This window comes from Falco rusticolus, chromosome 1 (assembly GCF_015220075.1).
Source record: "Falco rusticolus isolate bFalRus1 chromosome 1, bFalRus1.pri, whole genome shotgun sequence".
Lineage (NCBI taxonomy): Eukaryota > Metazoa > Chordata > Aves > Falconiformes > Falconidae > Falco > Falco rusticolus.
This window is the reverse complement of record NC_051187.1, coordinates 126569233-126594298: the sequence shown is the minus strand read 5'-3', so window position 1 is coordinate 126594298 and position 25066 is coordinate 126569233. Positions and strand designations below refer to the sequence as shown.

Sequence of the window (25066 nt, the reverse complement as noted above, 5' to 3'; positions counted from 1 at the left end):
CTATAGTTGATATCCTTTGTGCTCTAGATCCTACAGAAACCTGGAGTGCCTTTTAGGCTGTCTTCCTGTGAGGCTTACTACAGATGCTAAAATTCATGGAACGAGGATTTTACTTGCAGGAGAGCGGGGCCCACGCTGGAGACTGAGGCTTGTTCTTCGGGCAGGGAGGGAGCTGAGCTGTCCCCTGCTGTAGGACCAAGTGGCCACACAGGGTGCTTTGCCCTGTATTTCTTCTACAATGGTGGTTTCAAAACTATGTGGTGGAATCACGTCCAGCAAAAGCATGCTTAAAAAACATGTATATACGCTTGCGAGACACATTTCCCTAGGGTGGCTTCTGGGTACACGTACAGCCACCCAGAAAAAATCCCCAGCACTTCTTCAGATGCTTTTATGATGTCAGTAATATTAAAAGTACAGTTTCAGTCAAGAGTAACACATCAGTCCCCCGCACAAAAGGCAGGATGGTGTAGGTTCAGTATCTCTGTCGGCAAGTCTCCCTGTAAGCAATTGCCGCCCACAGGGTGCACCTTGCAGGGCTCCTCAGCTGCCTCGGGGTGCTGGCATGTGCCTCGGGGTGCTGGCGTGTGCCTCTGCACCTCCCAGCTCAGCTGGGTGGCTTTACACGCTGGGCTGTATTCGCAGTGGCCACACCAGTCCAGAGGTTTTGCCTGCTCCCATGAACAACTGATTCGATAACAAAGGGAAGAGAGAAGGAGATTTTTTAAAATCTTCTCAGCCCCAGTTGAGGGACTCATCATAAAACTATCCATCAGAATTTAGCAGAGTGGAAATCCCTGCTCTGATAAGCCCCAGCCCCGGCAGGTGAGGGATGCAGAGTTCAGGATGGAGGTGCACTTGCTGGATGCCCCACACTCCCCTGTGGGTGGCTGTCGCGGCTGTTACTGACCTGTGGTGTTACACCTCATTAAAGTTAAAAAAAGAGCATCTACCCAAATTGAGCTGTAAGCGATTCACACCTAAACTACAGGCTTTCCTTTTTTGCTGGAAAAAGACTTGTGATTCAGTGAAACGCTAATTCCAAAAATTCCTAGTGCGTGATCCTGCACATGGGCGTTGTGTCTTTTGTATGCAAGGAACTGTAAAATCACTGTGTAAGAGCATATTTGTTAACACAGTTTATTGGCACACTTATTGGCAAAGCATACATAAAATACAGTCGTATTATATAACACACTGACTCACTGTGTCTTTACATGATGAGTTGAACATATTAATATGTAAATGAAAAAATTAGTTTCTTTTATAAAGTTTCACATAAATACACCGGAATAAGAAAAAAAAAAAGTAAAACAAAAAATGGTTTGAGGGCTTTACAAAAATATTATACAAGAAATATACTATGAAAAGAAATAACAACAAAGTCAACTCAGATACAATAATAAAAACACAAAAGTTTTAGATTTATTAAGCTGCCCACAAAGTTAATGGATTACATGGCTTTAAAATATCTGGATCAACAGCAATTTTACAAAGCGTAAACTCTCATAGGACTGGGTGTCTTTTTCCACATAAAAATATTTCTCATGTCTTTGATGAAAAAAAGACATTTCTTGTTTCAGTATTTTTATTAAATGATGGAAAGAGTATCTACTGGCATCAGCTAAATGTAAATTAAAAATACTGGATCCTTTAAATGATTAACCAATAAAAAAAAAGTTAAAGAAAGAACAAAAGTTACTTTAAATTACTTTTCCTTAAAAGCTGATCTTTTTCTGAAACAAGAAATTTCAGGTGCAAGTTGAAAAGCAGAAAATATATTACAATTGTAAAAAGTTTTACATAGTTACGTTAATGAGATCCTGAGCACTGATGACTTGTTAAAATATGGCCATTGTTTGATGAGGAAAAAAACAACCCCTTCCAATAAAATGCATTGTCATAAATTTGCCATGAGATGCTATTTAATTTTCAATTATTTTAATTGAGGTCAGTGCCAGTATCATGTATGTGAATGCTTCCAAGAAATGTATATGGAAGCTTATACAAGAGTTTTCCCTACTTAAAAAAAATCAGATAGCTTTAGTTTAGAAATAGATACTGTATCTGTTGAAAGGTGTTTTTTCTAAATTTTGTTTTGAAGGATGGTGTGAAAGTGTAATTAATAACCCACTGACATACATTGCGGTGGGTACTGCTCCAGAATAACCTATTGGGAAGCTTGTGGTGTGGGGTTTTCAGATTTAGTCTCCTGGTTAGCAGGAGGTTTGCTGTTCCACGGGCTGTTATTTCCCAGTGCAGGTGAATTGTTGAAATCTTCTTCATCATCCATGCCATTTGCTGCATCATACTGTGTATTCTCTAATCTAGTGATAAGCCTTTCGTCTTCATCCCCAAATTCGCCTCCCATCAGAGTTGGTTCTCCTACCACCATCACATCCTGTGAACAGCACCCAATATTTGTTATATGGAAACCTTGAGAGAGAAAAAATCAACTTAAAAAAATTATGTTAGAGAATTTGCATCTCTTAACTTTGTGATATTTGAACAACAGAGTTAAAAGTTCCTGCATAGTAGGAACCAGGAGACAGGCTTACACTTTATTTCTAATTTAAAAGAAAAACTACCACATCTCTCTAACTGCATGCTCATGGCTCCAGATATCAGAAACCCCAGAACTAAAAAGCAGGTAGACTGAAAAATGTGCATGATTTTAAGCAAATAAGCAGGCTACGAAACTGCCTTAAACTCCTGCTTGAAATATTTAGCTTATATCCAGTAATTTTTTCCTGAGCCATATTATTTGGAAAGGCACCAGAGTGCATCTTAGTTGGAACTTGGCGATATGCGTGTTTTAAAAGTAGTTTAAAAGAAACCGCATTTCTTATCCTCAGCCTTCTCAAATGTGGAGCACAGCACTCTAATAAAGATGGTAACTCTCTTATCCACGGCCAGCCAAGCCCTTTTACGCATCCAATATACTTGACATTCTGCTACTTAATTATGGTAATTAATTTAGGTAAAGTTTTCGATAAAAACAATGTTCACACTGATTTGACAATTTGCATAGCTAATTAAGTCATTAGCAAAAACCTGCTGATTGCCAACAAGCCCTGAATTTACCATCTGTTATTTCATGGTGCCTGTCACCTAACTCCATGTAGGCAACCCTGCCGCCAATCTGTGCAGTAAGAGGACCAATCTGTCCAGCTGGTACCGTAAAAGGAAGATGAAGAGTGCTAATTATAATTACACTGATGAAGCTAGTAGTCATCAAAAACTGAAGCATGCAAGAAAGAAAGAATTCATCTAATCACTGCTTTAAGTACAAATTGTCCTTCCATGAAAACAAGTAAACCGCCTACTGTACTCCAGTGCATCACAGATTTGCTGCAAAAAACCTAACCAGCATGGGATAGAAAGGTGCAAACTTGAGATTGGAAAGCAAAGGTGCAAAGCCAGAGAGCTCTCTTGTTCTCTCTGTTCAACGGAGAATCAGGCTGCTGTGCTAACCGCTAAAGAAATATGTGGGATGCATCTTTTCATGCAGCTCAGGTGGCAGGGCATCAGCTAGCGTTTGGTAAAAGTGCAGTAATTCCAGCTGTCTAGCTTTGTACCCGCTGATTTAACAAGCCCTTCCAAGAATCCTAGCGAACAACAGATTCATATTTTAAAGGATCTGTTCCTCCTTACAAATGTAAAAGCATTTGTAAAAAGCAAACAGAAGACAAATGTTTGCATTTAATAAGTTTTCTTTTTAATCAGATACGTACTTCCTGCACCATGACACCATACGAATTGTTGCAAGTATTTAGTTTCTCAATATCCCTCAGCAAAGGCTGACATGCTACAGAAGAACATTTATATCACATTTTCAGCCTGTGCTACGTGAAAAATTTGCGAGTAGATGGGAACTGTTATATGATTTCTTCTTTACATTGTCTATATTTTGTTACTCCATATATCCATAAAATAATTGATTAAATAAAACTCACACACAGCTTTGCAACATAGAAGTTTAAAAGACAAAGTTGTTTATAACCAAGTTTATTCTAATTTATTCCATCCCTCTAAACAACAGGCAATGTATAGCGTGCACTGCTGAACCAGACCTGACCCCGTTGTATTGCGAGAGCGTTAATGACAAGAGAGACCTGGCAGAGGACAGCGAGTTGGGTTGGAGTGTGCAGTGTGATACAGCAGGGCAAAGGGACCGCAGTGGCTGAAACACAGGATCACAGACCGAGGTGGCAACCGTTCCTTTTACTTCAATGTTCTTGAGGATGGACCTCAAGTTCTCCCTGTTGCCTTACTAGCAAGAGGTGGGCAACTTGGATGAGACTTAGAGAAGCGCATCAAAAATAACTGTGGGGCTAGGACAGCTGGCTGGGGAGGCCACGTGGAAGAATTACGTATGCATTACGTCTACCGAATGGTTGGGAGGGGTAAATACGCTTCACAGCTGCAAGTGCTGAAAGGAAGAGGATCGCTTTAGGCCAATCCGATGAGATGTAAACTAGGGTACTAAGATGACGTTAAGTAAACGAACATGTAATCCCCACTGCCAAGACAATGTTCCTGTTACTGAGAACTGCAGACTGAGGATTAACGACCCCACTGGAACAGTGCTGCTCAGGTTGCCTAACACTGGGCTGGGAAAAATCTCAGTCTGTGGCAGGAAACTTCTGTGCATCAGCGGGGAGGTGTTCAGTGACTGCGTAAGTATTTCCATCTCTCATTTCTCAGATTCTTTGCAAATATTATTCCTTTAGTATGATGATGCCCACTGAGAGGACAGTTTGCACTTGTATTTCTCTCCATGCTACTGAGACTCTCTCTCTCTCTCTCTCTCTCTTTCTGGGAATTAAACTACAATTATATTGAGGTTAGTGGAGTTTTCCCTCATTCTATTTAAAGGATAGATATCACAGCATTAGTTACAGGACATTTGAAAAAAAAAAAAATATATATATTCTTGACAATCTTGCCACTTGTAGCTATGTCAGGCAAAAATCGTGTCTGAGGAAGCGCACATGCTGGTTCCTCCCCAGAGAGGATTCTGCTCCTCAGACTGAAAGCTGAAGCCCCCACCGAGTGCACCCCATTGAACCTCCACTCACTAGATCCCGTGCAATGACCACCAACCTCTGAGGAGGACTGGAAGTGACTCCTTTTAGAGCCCCTCAATGCTTCTCCTTAAATTGGCCCGTGGGGGTCAGTGCTGCTGAGTGACACAGGGCTCCATCCCTCCCAGGGTTGAGGCTGCAGCTCTGGAGCGCTCCTAGCTCCTGCTCATGGAGTGAGAAGCAGAATCCAAGAATTAAACCCTAGTCTCTTGCATGGCAGCACACACTGCTACGGCCTAGTTATGGTAGCACATATTTGACTAGATTAGTTGAAAAAAGATTTAGACTGTAGTCACTTGATCTTATTAATTTACTCGGTGATTAGAAACAACATTTTTGGTCAAGGAATGTCTCATGATAGTAAAATATGGTTGCAGTGAAGCACTGTAAATAAATCAGTGGATGTTTTACATCATGTGATAGAAATGTATTATTTAATAATATAACCACAAAAGCAGCTTTCATGTATATCATACCTTTCATCCTGAATAAGCCTAATTGCCATCCAAACTTAAATCGATGCACATAAACTATACACAGAGATCACTTCACACACCACTCAAATGCAAGCACTTCTATTTAACAGACCGGGCATTTCTCAGGCTTCATCTTTTCTATACCTGGCTTCGAGTTTAGGTCTGCTATGGCCAGTTACGTAACTAAACTTTTTAATTTTGGATTTTAAAGGTCATCCTGTGGCTGAACAATGTCTTACTGGAATCTGGAGGTAAAAATGGGTGGTGGGCCATGTAAAATTCCCTGTCCTGCGCCTGCCATCTTTGCTGCTGTTAATACGTGGCCCCGCTCAGCATGTGAGAGTGATTAGTTCCTAGCTTAGGTGTCACAGTCCCCAGAAGTAGGCAGTGCTTCACCAGCCTGGGGTAATTAAAACCACCTGAAACTACCAAGTATATTGTTCAAGCAAGTCTTATACTCCAAGGAATGAAAGTTGCACTAGTTTAAGCATCCACCTCTAAGTGCTAAGTCAAAAGAAGAAGGGTACCTCCTCCTGATCTTCCTTCCTTCTTATGGAACTGTATTAGTGGTGATTATTTTAATAACTGACCTCTTAGCTCCTTGCCACAAAAATTATTAATGACTGAGAGCCCCATCGCTGCCCACATCCATAATGGTCAGTGCTTCCAAGACAAAAACATTGGACTGACACTTGTGTTGATCTATAGAAACAGAACTGACATTTTAATTAGGTTTCAAAGTAAACACTTTCTAGAGGAAAACAGTTATCTTTCACATCCCATCACAGGCCTCTCTGTTAACTTGACATTCTGGTCTTGTTTGGAATATTTTTCCTAAAGTAAAAAAGCTGGAAACAGATTTGTTCACTCTTATGGCTAAATCTTAGATTCTGAATTGCATAGTTCTGCGACATGGGATAATTTCCGACACTGCTCTTCTGACCCTGGGCGCTGTAGCTCTGGTACTATGATAGACATTACAAACCACCTAAACCTACCCCTCTTTGTGAAACATGTAAGAAATCACATTGCTCCCTTCCACATCAGCAGGTTTATTTACGGATTTGGATTTTGAGGAGCTTAGAGAGAACTACAAAGAGAAGGAGAGATTATTGAGGTGTGTTACTTGCTTGAAGAGCACAAGGAGGCTTTAATTGAGACTCTGGATGTAACAAAGAACATTTGATTTACTTAGTGGCATGTAGGCATACATTGGTCTTCCCAACACAAATGATATTTCACTGGGTTCATGGTTATAGTATTACAGATCTTCATTAGTAAATGCAAGCAAAACCCACCTGTTAATTTCTATGGCTGTGACTGGGAACAGTCTAAAGCAATGGTTCTTAGAGTTTGTGACAGTTGTGCATCATTGTCAAATTTCCTAATTCAAATAGTTGAAAATGGATCAATGTGCACTGTTCTTATTAAACGTAACAGAAAGTGATAGTTAAGTGATAATGGCTGTGTGGACCCCTTCTGATGATCTTGCATACACCTGCAAACTGCAGATCCCAGTGTGCAAGTCACTGTTCTATGTACAAGGGCCTGGGCTTGCAAGATAGTTTCATTTGATACACAAGAATATGAAAAATGTAAATGAATCCAATTTTATCCAGTAAAGAGGCTTGAAAACCAAATAAAGACTTGGGAAAACACTGCAGCTAGCTTCAAGTATTAGAGGATATTACTACTGTGTAAGTGATAAGGCAATGACACACCCCCAAATTATATAACTGATTTCTCTGAAATCATATAAATGCTAACATTAGAAGGGCAGGGTTTTGATGAACCTTGCAGAAGGAGTCTTGCCCATCTTTGCTCTTTGTTTAGAAGACAGAGGAAATTGATAATTCCAGTTTCAGCACACCGGGTTAACATTCCTTTCAAAGATCAGATATGATCAAGAACATGAACAAATCTAAGAGCAGTTCAAATTACTGGCATCTGCTAAGACTAAGACAGCTGAGTGGACCACAATTTCTGGGTCTCTGTTCTGTCAACTTTCTTTACACATTAGAAACAGCCAATGTATTTGTGAAAAGCACTGGCAGTATTGAACCTGCACCCATGAAAGCCCGAGAGAAGAAAACTTCTGGTGAGAAAAAATATTTTTATATTTGTGCTATTGGAGCGACTTAAGTGGCACTTGGTTCTACTTCTAATACCCTACAGCGTGTTGCCTCAGCACCTATAGGATTCAGGTCAAAAGCATCACTGGACAAGTAACAGGCCAACATAGGCATGAGCTGTGTGGTGCAATCATGCAGCACACTGGCTCACTATATTTGCTTTAAGAATGTAGGAAATATGTAGGAAATACACAATATGTAGAAAAGGTGTTAAACAAGGGACTTGAGCAGAAAGTCATATTGACAAGAGATGCTAAGGGTCTGCAATCAGTAGCATGAGAAATAACAGAGCCGGAGAAACCACTGGGTTTTCCCACCACTCTAAGGGAAAATGAGTGTAACAGAGTGCAAGTGACTGTCAAAAGGGAAAACTTCATATTTTATTTAGCAGAGTTGAGACGGTATAAAAAAATAGAGGTAAGAGAACAGGCTGAGACTTGACCCTTTTCAAATTGCTGATGAGAGAGAAGATGCATACCCACCCACTGGCAGAGACCCTTCAGATGCTTTTGAAGAGTGTGTTATTAAAGATGTATCAGAATGGGTCAGCACAAAGTGCTAATAAATTTAAGGCAACACAAAGGGCACAAATGATACTGATTGATTAGGCTTCAGCAACTGGACTTCAGGGTGCAGTGCCAGCCTGACCTGTGCATGGAAATACAACCACATCATTTCACTTTCTGGGCTTGGCCCCATGTTGTCAGCACAGTTCCTGCCTGAAGAACTGATCAGAAAATAACACAGGTAGAGGCAATGGCACAAACTCCTATTACTGAAGAAGAACGTATGTGATAAGTACTGTTCCATCTCATGGAGTAAGGTTTGCTTAGCCCCATGTATTTATCTGAAGGTCTGGAAGGGGCTAGGGGGGAAATGATACGTTCCTCTGAAGTGTCAAGCTTTGTCATAGCTGATGGTACTCCAGCTGCTTTCCGGTCACTGTCCTGAACAAGGAACATCTGCCTTTGCAGACAGGAAGACCTCAATAAAGAAACAGAAGTTAATAGTGTGAGTGAGAAATGTGGATGAGGTGTATGGTAAGTTCACACATTTGCCAGGGTATACACAGCATCACTGTGGGAGCAAAACTGAATAATTACTAATGTCCTAAACCAAGAAACACGACAGAGAATAGAGGCAAAGGAAACATCCTCTAATAGGATTAATTTACTATCAAAGAGAAAACAACCTAGAAGCACAAAAGTCACAGGAAATTAGGAGTTAGATTCTGTTATGGTGGAGAGACTGTCTTTGCTGGCTGGGAAGAAATCAGTGGAGAAAAAAAGACAAAGCTGGAGCACATGACTTCACATCAATTCAGGTTTGGTGTGGGTATGGGGTTATTGTCGGGGTACTCCAGAGAGGAGGATGGGAAAAATGGAACTCAAACTAGCTCTGTTATGTGAGTTATCTGGACAGAAGATTTGATTCTTTTTCTCTAATAATGAGGGTGGAAATGCTTTTAACACTGGAAATGAATGATTTCAGTAACATTTTTTTCTGCTGAGCAAGGAAGTCCCATTCACGGAAAGCTATATGGCCAAATGAAGCTTTTCATTAGTTGAAAACTGCAAAATTGTGTTTGAGGATATCTTGTCTGCTACTGCATATAAAGGAAATCAAACACTAACCACTGAATGATTAGCTTTAAGGTAAAGTTATCAGAAACAGAAAGCAAGTTACTGCTCCCTGCACCTAACTTCAGAAAGCAGTGGCATGCCTGTAATAAGGCCCACTTCAAAGAATACATAATTTTGAAGAAACATGGTATCATCTCTGTATTTAACTGAAAAGTGTTGAATAGTTTTACACCAGAATATCCTACTGCTAAAATTATTTTGAGTTCTGTCTACTCGACAGGGTGGCCCAACCATTAATTCCATCTGGCTTGCTATCTTTGCTGTGGGGAAGATGGGAAGAGCTGTTAGTATGTCAAATTGAACAGCTAAGCATTTTCCACTTTGCAGAGGGAAAGGAGAAGCATCCTATAAATGGAACCTGATCCTCCATACAAAACAGTTTGGACCATCTTGCTACTACAGTACAGAAGGCAAACAATATTGAAAAATACTGACTATGCAGCATCCTGAAAGTCAATGAAGACCAAAAATCCATCCCTCATACCATGATAAATTTCACCATTATGTCTCAGAAGCTCAACTATCATCTCCATCAGGAAAAGTAGCCTTGAATACTTCATCTGTCAGGAGCAGCCTTTCAGTACCTGAAGTCAGCCTGAGTATCAGTGGGAATGACAGGTAACTATCAGAGGGCTCAATTACACTCAAACATACAAGTACACCTGGCTACCACTGAATCCAACAAGTCATCTCTCCAGGGAGAAGCAGACTGAAGAGAGGCAGGGGGTCAGATTCTGGCCCTACTGAATTGAACTCAGGGCAGGCAGTAGCCAAGAAAAAGTGATTTTACTGTCCTTTAAACTCAGAGACAGCAGGGAACTAGCTGGTTGCTCAGTTTTGCACTTAATTGTTGTTTTTTTCTTAAATATGGTCGATTATTGATCTAAAGGGCTTTCTGGCAGACACAGTCTGCGAGGCAGAGTGGTCCCTGCCACCAGGGGATCAGGTAGCTGGCCTTCTGACTGCTTTGTGCTGCCAGGAAAACCCAGAGATGCCTATATTAGGGAAAGAATCTGACTGCAGGGATGCGAGCCATGTGAAAATTTTAATGTGACAAGGAGAAAATATGAGTTTAATGTACTGAAGCCCAAAGCTTCATAAGCTAGTGGATTGCTGAATCAGTTGCTAAACAAAAATCTTCATTTCATTTCGCTGGTGTTAGTCTACTCTTTTTTTATCTGGGTATTCAAGCTTCCTAGGAAGTGCCTGCTTTGTGCTAACAAAAGGCCTATATTCTTTGTCAGGCTTCAGAGGAGACCTAGCCCTTTCCTATCTGCTGATCAGAAATCCAATAAAAATCCCTGCATGTTATTCCCAAGATACCATTTTATAGTTCCTATAATATCAAATTAACTCCCCCAGCTTTAAAATACATAAGCTTTCTCCTTATTGACTAAGGCACACTTTGTCACAATTTGGGGTCTGATTACCCCTATATTGTGTCTAAGGCAATAAACGTGACATTGTTAAAGTGCTGGTACAGTTCTAGGAATGACTTGGTGTTTCCCTGTATAATTAGGACGTCAACAGTTAAGCTACTGGCGTGGGTAAGCTAAGACCCATAGTCCAGTGGATCTACCCTCTGCAAGTGGAATGGTTTGAAAAAGAGATAACCTCTGCAGGTAAGTTAATTCATGACCTGTCCCACTGAACCCGGCACCGGTTAGAGGTAAGGTATGAACGTAGAGTGTGGCTGTCCCGTTCCACACGGACTCATCCTCAGCACCTAGCGGGTGGAAGTCTGCAAGACTCACACTATATCTAAAACCGTGAGACCTAATCTGAGACCCACCATCAGTGGAAGGACAACCACTGACAAGAACGGGAGTTGGCCCAGGCCTTAAAAAAAGTCACATCTGGTCCTCAGGATACTCCTACTTGGGGGTCATTCATTAAAGCTGCCCTGCAGAACGGCTTCTTTGTATCTCTCCACTACTTGCCCAGCTCCCACAGCACACTGTGCAAGATCACCTTTTGCCTGTGATAGTTTAGGCTCAAGAATGCACCTTCTTTACAATGTAAGGGAAGAATTAAAGCACCGTAAGTGATTCAGGCCTAAAAGGAAAGTGAGACTTACAGGTACCTGACTTGATAGACTCAGGTTTGCAGCAGCTGACTTTTTCTTGCTGTTGGTACTATTTGCATTGTTCCCAGCACTGCTGTTGGAAGTGCTGCTGGTAGAGTTTTTCCTTTTTCTCCGTTTGGTTGTCGGTTGTCTTGTGGGTTCTGCTGCAATAAAATGGTAAGAAGGAAAGCAAGTGGCAGATATTGTAAAGCATGTACTAAAATGATCCACAAGCAGAAGTGCTGAAACATTTTTGCATCTAGTTTTAAATTTCTATGTTTACAAGTAGTAATAGTACTAGATTTAACACGAACTGCAGAATAATATTTGAACCCAAACGAATGGAATCTGCTTCAATTTTGTGTAACAGACTAATGAAGCTTATTCTTCCAGCATTATCTGTAAAGAAATTTGAAAGCATTTTACTAGTGGGAGTATCATGATAACTATCTTGATGCTTTAAGTGACCATGTAACTTGCTGAAGGTCACACAGCAAACAACAGTGCTAAACAAAAATCGAGGTCTTATTCCGATGTAGGGTACAGCCTCAAACGATCCAGCCAGAGGCAGTGGCTAAAGGCAGCTCTCTACCCTACTGCAGCCATCCACGCAGCATACAAGCGACTACCATTTGAGATCCATCTACTTTTGAGGTGGCCTTCACCTTTCAAACTGACCCTCCCAAGAGAAGCCGTGACGGCCTGCTGAATGCCATTTCTCTGCAAGTCTTCCAAACTCAGAGCGAGTCAGGACAATTATATAACTTTGCTTAAATTGGCGAAGAACAGAGGGGCAATGGTACTTCTCAAAATTTGGCTGGGGCACCCATGTGAATAGTCTTAGATATACAAATCTTTAACAGTCTGAAAAGAGAGAGAATTATTATTTTGAGGTGTAAGAGGAAGGAGATTAGGTCCAGGCCTGTAAATAACGTTATATTAGTCTCAAAGACAATTAATTATGAATTGTAGCTGTAATTTCAGAGTCACAGCAGGAAGCTGAATTACACAAATGATGAATTCTAATGGAGCCAGTAGGCATTTTGCATTCCATCTACACATATTTTTGTACTAAATTATATCCCAGCCATAGTGAAACCATCTGAATGTGCACATCTATAAATCAGTTGGGTCAGACTGAAATCATAAAACATCAAAATAATTTTCAGGCTTACTTTTGGAACAGTGCTAATTCTTATTACTTTCCTTTGTAAGTAAATTTTCCCACTGTTTCTATATTAATTTAACTATAAAAGAAGTAAAATACTGGAAATGAAACATACCTGGTGGGGCCACCATTCTCTGCCATTTTTGAAACAAGCAAGTCTTCAAGCAGTCTCGAGGACTTAGATTGTAAGTTTTATGTCTTGACATCAGTTCCTGCATTGGCTCCAGTATTACACACAACTGGAAGAAAAAGAATAGAATGATTTCATCCAAGCAAAGACTCAGTTGATCAGTATTTACATAGCTGGAAAGTATATTCTTGGCTTCTTTTTTACCGTTGCTAAGGGAGTATGCCTTGTACAGCTCAGTTTAATCTGCACTGGGATTGCAAGATCAAAACTCTGAACTGAGAAAACTTTTGCTCACTATTTGCCATCTTAAGTATTTAAAAAAAAAATCAGAAAAACTTCAACTCTGGTCTTCCAGACTACAGAGATTTCAGAAGAGTAGAAAATTTTCATGCTTGATTGCCAAAGTTGCAAAGGTGAATTAATAAATAATAAAATTCCCATAGTGGGTTATCATTCCCACACAACAAAATGTACACACAATGATCTTCTGACCTTCTGCACTCCACAATGAAGACTTCTCATAAACGATCTTTTACCTTGCTATTGTATGCAAAACAATTAAAATAATTGTGTTCCTTTCTAGTTATGATGACTATACATTTTCCTCCCATCACATGAATGAGATGTCTGGGGAAAAAAAGAGGAGTATTTTATTTTCCTTGTCAGCTTGAATGCTTTATGATGTCAAAGCTGGAGATTTCTGAAAATATGGAATTTCAAGCAAACACCTTTTTCAAATGGAGTCTTATATATTTTCTATCTGTTCACTTAATAATTAAAATCACTGTTCACTGCTTTTTGCTCCTGTTAGCACAGTAGATCTAGCATAAAGAAGAGAGTGAGCTGGTTTCTATTCCCTCCTGTTCATCACCACAGAATTGTTTCCAGTCAGTTAAGCCTTACACAAAGCCACAGAAGACTGCAGAATTGCACACATGTAATTGAGGGTTTACTCTTGCTTGCAGAATCTTTGCTTTTTGGTCATCCTACATGAGAAGGAAAAATCCAGGCTGACCCTCTAGGTTCCAACTGAAATTTGCATGGCTGGCACACAGGAGGAAAAGGTTCCCTGCTTGCCAACAAGCACATTTGATAAGGAAATCGTTGACACAGAACAAGCATGGAGCCTGCATGCCATCCTTAGTCACTTTTCAAAGCAGAACTGCATTTAGAAGCAGAGGAAGGTTTGGCTATTTTTACCAACAGAAGTAAGGCACCGAGTTGGTCAAATTGCTAGAAGTTAGAATGGCAGCTGCAGAAAGGTATAACTTAAGCTGAGTCTTGTTTTGAGTTATTTACTAATTCTAGCAAGTCTTGCTGAAGGAGCATTGTTGATTTACTTCAGCGGATGACGTTTTCCTTTCATGCTGTTACAAATATATAAGACATGAGGCAAATTCTTCTCCCTGGGCTGCAGAGCCGATCAATGTTTGCTCCATTCTCCCCATGCGCACCCCACTCTCATTCATATAAATGGAGATGCAAAGTATGCAGGGAAAATAGCTGAAAGGGAGCTGCCATGAGGGCTAAGAGATTAATTCAGCATTTAAATATTATTGTGTACTGGCACTGCCTTTAGATGAGCCTTTCATTAACGGCAGTTAAAACAGAGATAACATAAAGCAGCAGGGAGAATGAAGAGCTTCAGTGTGAGGAATTATTTTTTTCCAACTGCAAAAATTGAATCTGCAGTTGCCCCATTGACTTTTTCCTTAAGTAGGCTTTTTACATATATTTTTGTAGATAAATATCTGCAAGGTAACCTAATAGACAGAGAGCTGCTATCAGATTGTGCACTTTGGGCTCAGATCTTCCTCCGGTTCAATATTCTACCAAAAATTAAGAGCATCAGGTCCTAAAGTATGTGCAGGATCCAGTGTATGCTGTGAAAGAGGTGTTGTATTTTGAGTTCTTATCCAATTTATTCTGAAGCCTGCAGGCACTTGCTCAGGTTTTGTGTGTGTGAGAGAGGGAGAGATTCATGATCATAATGGACACCATTGCTTTGGTTCTCGAAAGTCGGGGTTTCTGGCAGGGCTGCTTAAATTGTCTCATTATGAGCAGATAGTAACTAGCACGAAAAAGATAGCTGTAGTAATTCTTAACAAACTAGTTAGCCTGGGCAAAGCACTACACTCACATAGCTCTGCTGCTGCTGGGACTAGAAGTATGTAAATACACATGTAGGGTTTTCCAAGATTTCCTTAGGGACACTTTATTCATGACACATTTGCTTCTCCATATATATTTATTGTTGGCAACAAAGAGAATGTTTCTTCTTTATCATCTGGCAAAGATGTTTCCCATTGTGCTCTAACTGTAATGCACGCTGAGGAGAACTACGCAGTCCCTGCTGCCCATAGATATCCTGACTGCTAATCCTGTCTAGAATCTCTCTCACTTCTCACACAAGGCTAAAATGGGATACGGACCCAAAATGGAGCAATGCCCGACTGATCCCACACGCATGGATGCAAAGCGACAAGCGCTACGGCCAAAACGGCCCCTACAGTAGGACACGGGACGATCTCATCTTCTGGATATTTGGGAGCTGTATGGACTTGTGAATTCCTCTTCTGGTTTGGGGGAACTCACAACCAATTCCCCCCTCTAAAGTCTGGAAATTGGAAGGTCAGCTTTGGATGCCTGAGTAATAGGAGGGCATCGCACTCTCTAGTGACAAGTCCATTTTAAGTGCGTCTGGCTCATGTGAATTGAGCACAAATGTAAACTGAACTGAATTAACAATGATTGATATTAAATCTCACAGCCTTTTCTGCGACCTTTGAGACCTACTTGAAATCTAAAGTGACTCAAAATCAAATCCCTGAAAAAGGAAAAGATCATGGTCCAATTATCTTAAGTCTGAGGAACCTGCCAGTGACAATCAGTAGCTTGGATTTTGCAAAAATCTAGATTTAAAATGTGGGGACAAGATGCATTTGAGAATTAGGTTGGCCAAAACCACCTGCCATCTTTAACGGCTAGCGAGCAAGGTAAATGGCAGGTTGGTTTGACTGCATCATTTTACAAAGTGACTTCTTTAAACAAAGCTAACTAAATGTTTTACACAGTCCGACATTCATTGGCATATAGAAGAAGCCTGAGGCTTAGACTGCCTATTCCCGAAAGATCACCTAATCTTGCCCCGTGAGATTCCCTTTCAAAATATCTATTTTAACATTGTTTCAAGCATTGGATACTATCAGAAGGCACAAGTCTTTACTATAGTACTAGAACATTTCCAACGCCAACAAAACCAATCTCTTCTACAAGCATTTTCTGCACAGCTCAGAATCAGTCACCCAGGAAAATATCTTAAAGAATTAAAGGCTTTAGCGCAGTGATGATGTATGATCACAGAACTGATTTCCACACGACTAAGGAACCCAGAAGCTTTAATGGCAATGCTTAAAAAGACACAGATATTTCCAAGCTCTGAGTTTAGACAACACAAAATGTGGGATTCATTTGCCCTCCCGTAGGTGTCCAGCGCCAGCCAAAATGCCCTGGGTTATGCTGGATCTCGTCCCTCTGATTGCTCTTGCTGTCCCAGAAGAACACAACACTTCATATGGATTTGTCAGACACTAGATGGTGTCTTAAGTGTGTGGGCAGTGAACAAACCCCAAAGTTAAAAGAAAAAAATTATGCTTCTTTTAGCTTTTAAACAAATGTGAAAGAACGTGTATCATCATAGCTTATGTACTTTCCCTCTGCAGTACTAAAACCTACTGAAAGAACTCCACATGATGCATAGTAACCCAATATTATTAAAATTAGTTTCCAATCATCTTTTCTCACTTCAACTCATGGGAGTGATGTCTGACCAGTACTGCTGAACCATGGCTGTGGGTTGGATCCCACACGAGAGATGAACACGGTGTGTCAGTGAGAGAAGCCGTTGGCATGAGGAGCACCTATGGGTGCCTAGCGCACTCTGGGACACGAGCACACATTTTGGTGCTGTACAGAGGTCAGTGAATTGCCCTAGGGTTCCACATGGATCCTATGGACATTTCATCAATTACAGGGCTTGTATCCAACTTGAGAAAATGGTAATGTTATATACCCTTGTGGCTCTGGGAAGTGAAAGTAGGGAACATAATAAAGCACATGGGTTTTTGTGTTAGCAAAACACATCTGGAAGGACTTGATTTGTTTTTTTATTGACCTTTTTTTTTTTTTTTTCTTAGAGGGGAAGACTAGCATTTACAGGTCTCAAAAAAGAGCGTGTCTCAAGAAAGGAGTTATATGAGGAGATACTGGAGGTACTGCAGACAGAAGTTAGAGGGTTCTGAGAATGTGGATCTATACGTAATTTTCTGTAACGCTTCAGTTATCAGCAGAGCCAAAATTGACCTTTATAGGTAAGTGGTCAAGTTTGGCTCTTGAGATCACTCCAGTCACACCGAGAATGGCTTCAGCCTTATGATTTTTGTTCTAATGCCAGCTCTCTATTCTATTCTGACAATAGATGCTCATTCTGGTGAGTGAAGATTAGCAGAAAGACCAATGTGAAAGCTCTCTTTTACCTTACTTTTGCATACCATAAGATTATGTATTCTATTGCTAATTTAATTAGCAATTGCCCTCTTCAGTGAAACCCCTTGTCTCCATGCCAGTTTTTACATTTCCAGTAGCAAAGGTTTGTTAGGCTGCTGGTGAAGATGGTCCTGCCAGCTCCGAGCTGCAGGTGGCAGAGCTAGCCCAGCTAACAGGCATCCCCTGCCTACATGCCAGAAGCACAAAAGAACTGCAGCCTTTCAGTTTTTCAGTGCCTTTTGCTTTTTAAAGAGAATTCAGTGGGACTCAAGTCTTGCAATACTTAGGTGGTGAGACCGACATAATCACCGAGCCAGTTTCTTTAAAGTAGGAAACGCATCTGGTCAGTAAGTGCTGGCCAGCCGATGAGTCACCAGGTCTACCAAAAGAAGTGAGTTATGAGAACTGTACCTTCCATTGGTTACCAGTTTTTTCTGTATAAGCGAAAGTTTCATTAACCACAATTAAAAAAATAGAATTAGCCAAAATTTTCGTGTAGATGACACTTCAAAATGTTAATGTTTAATGTAACATCAGTTTTTCTGAATGAAACCAGCAAGGAACCTGACAGCTATGGGTGTTTTCTGAAGTTTTACTGAAATTTAGTTTTAACTCTTTAGATGCTTGAAACTTTTCCTAGTTGAATGCCTGTATTAATCACTTGAAAACTATAGGAACTGTTACATAGTCGGAGCTCACAGAGATTTATAACCCTTCCTAAAATTGACAAAAACCCATTTGAACGGGAGTATTAATCACCGTCTTGTGTTCAGGTAGGATGTTGACAGTGAAGGTATACCTGGAATACAGTGTGCAGCCTTGAAGGGGTTCAGTGCTTTCTTTTAGAGCTCATTCTTTATCCTCCAAAAGATTCTGAGTTATTAACTAACAAATCTGAACACAATGACGTCTTATTCCTATGCTGAAATGCAGTCTTCCCTCTGCATACCCTGTACGTGCTCTAGAGAGAACGGCTCCAGTTAACGCTGCCGGTGAAATTCCATCCCCGATGCATTTCCCTGGGAAAGGTCCCTTTGACTTCAGTGGGGCAGGATTCCTGAGCAGAGCTGAAATGTCTCTGCACCCTGTTTCATGGATATCCACAGACCTGTATCTCCACAGGTCCATGCTACGTTACTGACACGCCTGCAGTGAGGAAGGGGACACATTAAGGATATTTTCTCAACCTCTGTGAAAGAGCTACACCTGAAAGTCTGACTTCCAGGAGTTGTGTCAAAGCCCTGCACTCCCAGCAGCATGGCACTGAAACAGCAATGCTGTGCTGCAGTCCTCAGTATGGCTCAGGCTTTGAAATTACAAATAGGGAAGGCTTATAGCTGGGTTTAATTTTCTCTGCTTATGCTTGTTTTTCAAAATTAGTGTAAGTATCATTCCTCTGCAGAACAGAGGGAGGAATGAAAATTTCCAAGGAACACATTGCTGCTTCTTTCACTGGCCGGCTTGCAATTCACTGCTCAAAATAGCTTGTGTTTTTTTAGGAATCACATATGAATACAGAACATTTTCATGTTAAAAAATCTCTGTTTTCCATTAAAACTGTGGAGATATAAATGAGAAATGTTTTGGGTTTTTTATGAACCAAAAGAATTGAGGTTTGGTTTTTTGGGGGGTTTTTTTTGCACACTGTTTTTTCTGGAGGGCATTGCTTTTGCTTTGGTCTAAACTGTTGCCCAGTATGTCAAGTCAAGTACAAGTCTCCTCCATCAGTGCATTTCAGTGGATCAACTGTATCCACGCTCTTTCCCTGCATGATAAACTTTAAGTCAGAAGAATGGGCTTTGAGATTCCCATCACTGAACATACTACTCTTGCTACCTGCTTTCACTTTTTGAAGAGCCACTGTACACTCCTGCTGAGATGTGGACACTAATAAGACAAGTTCATTGTACATCCCATGTGATGACATACATGGAATAAATAAATGATCAGTTTTGAAATTTTGCAGTACTTAGTGTAGCAAGCAGCAAATTCAGTAGCCACTTTGATTTTAATTATAAAAGTAGTTATTTTAACTTGACTGTTCAAAATCCTGTCTTCACAGGATCATTTATTTTAATCAAACCTTAGATGATCTTTGGGACAGAATATGAAAAGGCAGCTCTTAACCCCAATAGCTTAAGTAGCCCAATACCACAGAGTAATCCCTGACTTGTTTACTGTGACTATTGTTCTCTCTGTATTTCCAACTCCTTCTGTGCCAAAGATTTTTAAATTGGCAGTGTATAAGCAGACTGAAGTCCTTGGTTTTGCTACATAGATAGGGAACAAGATGAGCTTTTGGTATCAAGGAGGTGGGAAACTGCCTGGAAATATGGTATAGGCACATTTACTGTATTTACTCCTAAATTAAATAAATTTGATTTAAACAGACAGTAATGAAAAGGTTTAAAAAAACGTTATTAAAATTCTTTCTTTAGGCTTTGACTTAAAAGCTCATTGAGATAAATGGAGTCGTGCCTCTCCCAGAAATTGTTTTAGACTAGTTCAGGGCTCAGCAAGACAGTTCTGCATCAGCTTGAACTTGGCTCATATTTTAAGTATGTCTCCAAAACCATATGGAGTGAATATTTTGTGTTAGCTTTAAAAAATGCAGGATGAGTTTCTGCAGCACAATACCACAGCAAGAGCAGATTCTGGGACAAAGTCCATAACGTGAAATTTACTGGGTCTGGGATGTACTTAACAGCCATCGGTCTGCACTGGAGAAGGTTCCATGTTTTGTGACTACTCGCCATGCTGAGTCAAGAAATATTTATACTTGCATTCACCTAAGAAGCTAGAAATGACAATTCCCAGCTTAACACTTGCAATATTAATGATCATTAGCATCTACAGCTTATTATTTATTATTTATACAATGTCAGACTTATACACAGATATTTTACAAACTACTGAGCCCCTCATTCTGAAAAGATTCCTATCTCAACTAGATAAGAGGGAAAATACTAAGCCAGGAGTAATTTGGCAACAGTAAGGTATGCGCATGAAAACAACGATTTCATGTAGCTATCTACAAGTCCCTTGAGGACCACTGATATATATTTAAATGGTTCTCACGTGTTGTCACTTGAAGATATGGCTGTTTTGCTATGCAGATTGCCTGCCACATATTAAGCAAAATGTCATTCATTTCATTGATAATTTGGTTATTTAAGAAACAATATAAGATCAAATCTGCCACAAGGCTCCTGGATTTCACTCTTTCTTTCCTGTGTGTTGCTAACCCTGCAAGATGCAGTGGGAAGACATGCAACTACTGAAGCTCCATGCTGGATTCACGAGTAAATACTCAGCACTCAGTAATGTTTATTCATCCTATGCTCTGCCCTGAATGCCAGTCTAGGACTCTCCAGTTTCTCACTAACACCCAGAGGTAGCAAATGATTTCTCAATAATGCAGTATTCAGCTGCTCAATTGCTCCCAAGCTACATAGCTCATCATGTTTTTACACTTCTCTGTATCTGCAGCCATTTCAATTCCCAGCAACAGTGAGAACAGAAAGAAGCAGCATTCATTTCAGGTAAGGCTAAGCTTAAAAAAAATATTTTGTTTTCAAGGCAAATACTCTGAGTGGGTAGGAAACAGAAACAGTTCGTAACACAGCACAATTATCACCAGCACTGCAGCTAATTCTCATTAGTGTGCTGGACCCCAATTTGATTTCTTTCTCTCTCTCCTTCCCTATATATTTTTTTAATGTATCAGCTAGCTAACAGCTTCCACCATGCCCTCTCTTCCAGGCACTCTGAAGCAATTCAGGTGGTTATGGAAACTTTGCTAGCTCTCGTGGCCATTAATACTGCCCTTTTGCGTGGTGGCATCAGTGCCAGCATCAAAACTGTGCACCTGGTCAGCAAGAACCCCAACCTCCCTTACAACTGAAAAAGCTTCTTCCTCCTTCCCTGCATCCCACCCAGGAGTTCAGGGTACTCGCTCCCTGCAGTGTGCCCATGCTGGTGAAAGGGCTCTGGGCTCAACGTTTCTGCAACCAGAAAAGCATTCTTGTGAACGTTGTTCTTGCTGAGCTACTGCCAAAGTGCTTTGCAGACAGCTGAGCACACTCTTCCCTGAGGAGAACCTCATTTGAGGGCCTCCTTAGCATCCGTATTGTATCAAACTAAGGGTTTCTTACACTGGACATGAACAGGCTTAGTGACATCTTCAGTTTATACGTAATGAATGGTGTGACGCACCTTTGAGATGCCATGTAACGGATGCTGAACTGGACAGCTGTGGTCTCCTTTCCCCATCTGAGGGGAAGTGCTCATGCTGGAGTTGTATTTTTGGAGAGGAGGTTGACACCTGCCATATTTAGTTACCACTCTGGCAGTACAGTCATCATTACAGTGTGTACTGGAATTAATTCTGTTTCACAATACTCTTAAGCATCAAAACAATGTTTTAGGCCTCCAAGTCACAGCTGTAAGCATTTGATAACCCTCTCCCCTCAGAATTTTTGAAAAAGTAGATCTTCCTACTTTCCTTGTGACTTTACTTAATCTTTCTATTTAGATCTATATTATGGGTTTAGAAAGGAGCTCTACAGTTTGTGTTTTTGCTTCTCTCTTTGAAGTTTGAACACTGGCTTTTGAATAGATTTATATCTTTTGGACTCTTCGCAAGAACTTTGCAACTTTAAATTATTCGCTCTTCCTCTCATTACCCAGCCATTAAAAGAATGTCCTTTCAGTAAATGCTCTTTTTCCTATCCACCCTCTGTACAATGGGGAGATGTTTTGAAAAAACCCTTCCTTCAACAGCATCACACAAGTCTTATGAGCTTTTAATACTGTTTGCACGAGCTGGGCTCATGGCTCTTCCTACTTCCTACACCAAAGTGAACAGTGAGGGTTATCTCGTTCCTTTCCTTTTTCCCGGTAACAAATCAGGCAAAGCAAGGGCAGCTGGTTTCAGTAACACAAGTATGTATTCCTGGAATCCCAGTGGTAGAGCCAAACTGCACCCAGTTGCTGTATGTATTTCCAGCTAATGAAAACAAAAGAACTTGCAGGCAAAGTCTCATCTTCCTCCTGATGGGCTTAGTTCTGGAGGCTGTGAAAACCCAGAATCTGAATAATTCATCATCTGACTCTTCCTTATGGACCTCCTGATGCAATCTGACCTCATCCAAAGTACATAGATTGTTTGGTGTTTTCTGCAATGAGGTCAACCTGCTGGAGCCTTCTCCTTGAGGAGAGATCCTAACTGCAAAAAAGGATCAATACATCAAATCACAAGCCTGTATCACAACCAAGTCTTGTACAGCCCATCATATTGTGGGATTCTTCTCTCACAACTATCTGTATATTCAATGATCAATAGACAAGATTTGTGTCTTACACATCTCAGATCAGAATTAAGCTCTTAAATGATTTTAAGAGAGACCGTAAGATTTATCTTTGTAATTTAATTTAACATTAGTGTTAAATTATATTGCAGAGTGCATCATGTTGACTGCATGATATGATCCTTTATACTGCGCCTGGTATTGCGCTGAGTATCAATTTCAGAGGGCTTGTCAGGACGAAATTAAATTTTAATGTAAATCTGAACAGATTCATTGATTTCAGCCTATACTGGAGTTGGATGGAATTCCACCACTATGTGAGGGTGAAAGGTGGTCTGTAGTAATTAAGAGGAGGAACTAAGCACTTTGGACTAAATAATTTTTACTTGAGCCTTGTCCTGTGAACTAATCACTCCTTTTTTACATCCAATTATGGGTTGTGAATATTATAAAACACAATAGCTGCTGTTTTAGCTCACTGTGTTTCAGTGGCCTGGTGCAAAGCACATGACATTTGAAAGCCTTCTTAATTTCATTTTCTCTAGATAGTTCAAAAAATCATACAGCTTACAATTTATTCTCATTTCATGATTATTGCCTGTGCTCCTAACACAATCACCGATTTTATTTCTTATGCAGTACTGACTTAAGAACAAAAGAAGGGTGACTTTGGAGACTGTTGTGCACTTCAAAAGAAGTGAGCTCCTCTCTCATTCTTTGCCAAGTGCAGATATTTAATAATCAGAATTCCTTAATAATCCACCATCGCAGCCAGTCCGAACAGTATCTTTAGGAAGCAGCATCGGAAAGGTCTATTTCCCTGTTTGCCATCTCCCATCACTATCACGTGTGATGTTGCTGCATGACATTTCCTTCCTCTCTATTTCTCCAAAGGCAAACAAGCTGCTATTCAGCAATTCTGAGTCAAATCCTAACACCTGATATTTCTGATATGCAAACTGTTAGCTTTTTCTATTTGTGCAACAATGAGACCTTATCGGTTTTGCCGCTTTTCATTTTGACTATGAAATGCATCCACTATCACTCTTCACCTGTGTCCCTGGCAGCTCCCTTAGGTTCAGATGGAATCCGGTATGTTGTTTGTCTTGTTCAAACTACTGCTGATCCAAAACAAATCACAGCATTATAAAAAAGATCAAGAGTGTAGGGACTGCATTTGAATTCTGACAGTTTTTAGTGTGCAGCTGCATTACAACTTGGAAATAAGTTTAGGAATGTTTTCATGGCGAAGTGGTCTGCAGACAGCAAATGCTGCCTTAAAGATGCCCAAGACAGAACAGTAGGAGAGGCTATGCCTGACCAAAACACAAGTCTAAAAATTTAGTGGTGCAGCAGAAGTTTTAGTTTAATGTATAATTTTTCAGGACACTTCAAAATAAGTGCCACAGATGAAGACACTCTTTATAGCGAAAAACAAAACATTACCTTTGCCTTTGGTTTCACAAGTCCATGTTTGTGTGAATTGTACTCTTTTCAGGTTTCCATGTATGAGAAATCAGCTTGCTTTCATACAATAGATACACACGAAGATTCATACATACTGAGGCAATACCACAACTATGATTCATCCTTCAGACTAACGTGTACATAGCAACTCTAATCTTATTTACAACCATGCAAAAAGAAAGCTTTTTCCAGAGTATAAGCAGCTAGCTCTTCTGTGTCATGAATCTCTTCCCTTGTCCATATAAAATCCTCTTGTTTCTATACTGCAGCTCAAGCACAAATGCAGTGTTTTTCACATAACCAGTTCTATTTTTAGCCTGAATTGTAGGAAGTCTGCAGCATTAATAAATGGAAGAGAAGTACAGAACTACACCGCATGGTAATGTGCCAATGCAAAAGCTAGCTTGGCTTTTAGCCAATGAACTGTGGTTAGATGTTAGAGCAATGAAAGTAAAAACACCACTTATAATGGAATGATTAATAAGCTGACAAACTTCCATGCATTTATTTCATACTTTTTGAATGCCAGCCTTATTAATGCCAACGTATTTTCTGTTTTATTAGTGACATCTCTCAGCCTGAAGCATAGACATATACGTATGTATTTTTATATATGCAATGGAGTTTTGCTTAATTCTGTGTTCAAGTAGAAAGGAACAATATCAGAAGCAGATGATACTTTGCAGCGCAGAGCCTGACACAGGAAAAAAAGGAATAAGGAAGGAGCTTTTCTTTACAAACTAATAAAGCAACTCCACTAGACATTAAACCCATTGTTTCTTGATTTTCTCTCCTATTGACTCTGCAATTCCCTTGTTTAGTACTGAAATTATGAAAGCAAAAATCCTCCAGAGCTGTTACACAGAGGACAAAAGTTCACAGTTCTTACAGGGACACAAAGTCTTCTGTAATCTCTCCATTTCTCACCCAATCCACAAAACTTGTCCCAGCACTGTTACTCTGTGGACAGATGGATGTTTATATAAAAGACCTTGTGCCTCAATAAAATTCCATTTCGGGGTTATATAAAAACAGCAATTACTG

The 25066-nt window shown here is 40.2% G+C and overlaps 1 protein-coding gene across 16 annotated transcripts in view; it reads right to left on the bottom strand.

Moving 5' to 3' along the window:
- Nucleotides 1-1116: 1116 nt before the first annotated feature.
- LDB2 (LIM domain binding 2) overlaps nucleotides 1117-25066 on the bottom strand; it is a 220072-nt gene continuing 196122 nt past the window's right edge. For 3 of the 16 annotated variants that reach the window (XM_037399684.1, XM_037399643.1, XM_037399693.1), the window contains 3 exons: nucleotides 12687-12810; nucleotides 11416-11567; nucleotides 1117-2401 (listed from right to left, as the gene is read on the bottom strand). In XM_037399684.1, coding sequence (XP_037255581.1) covers nucleotides 2171-2401; nucleotides 11416-11567; nucleotides 12687-12810 — 507 coding nt within the window. In that variant the 3' untranslated portion in view covers nucleotides 1117-2170. Of the gene's footprint in view, nucleotides 2437-5106; nucleotides 5250-11415; nucleotides 11568-12686; nucleotides 12811-25066 lie in introns of all 16 variants that reach the window. The other 13 variants (XM_037399736.1, XM_037399755.1, XM_037399746.1 and 10 more) reach the window with 8 other exon arrangements.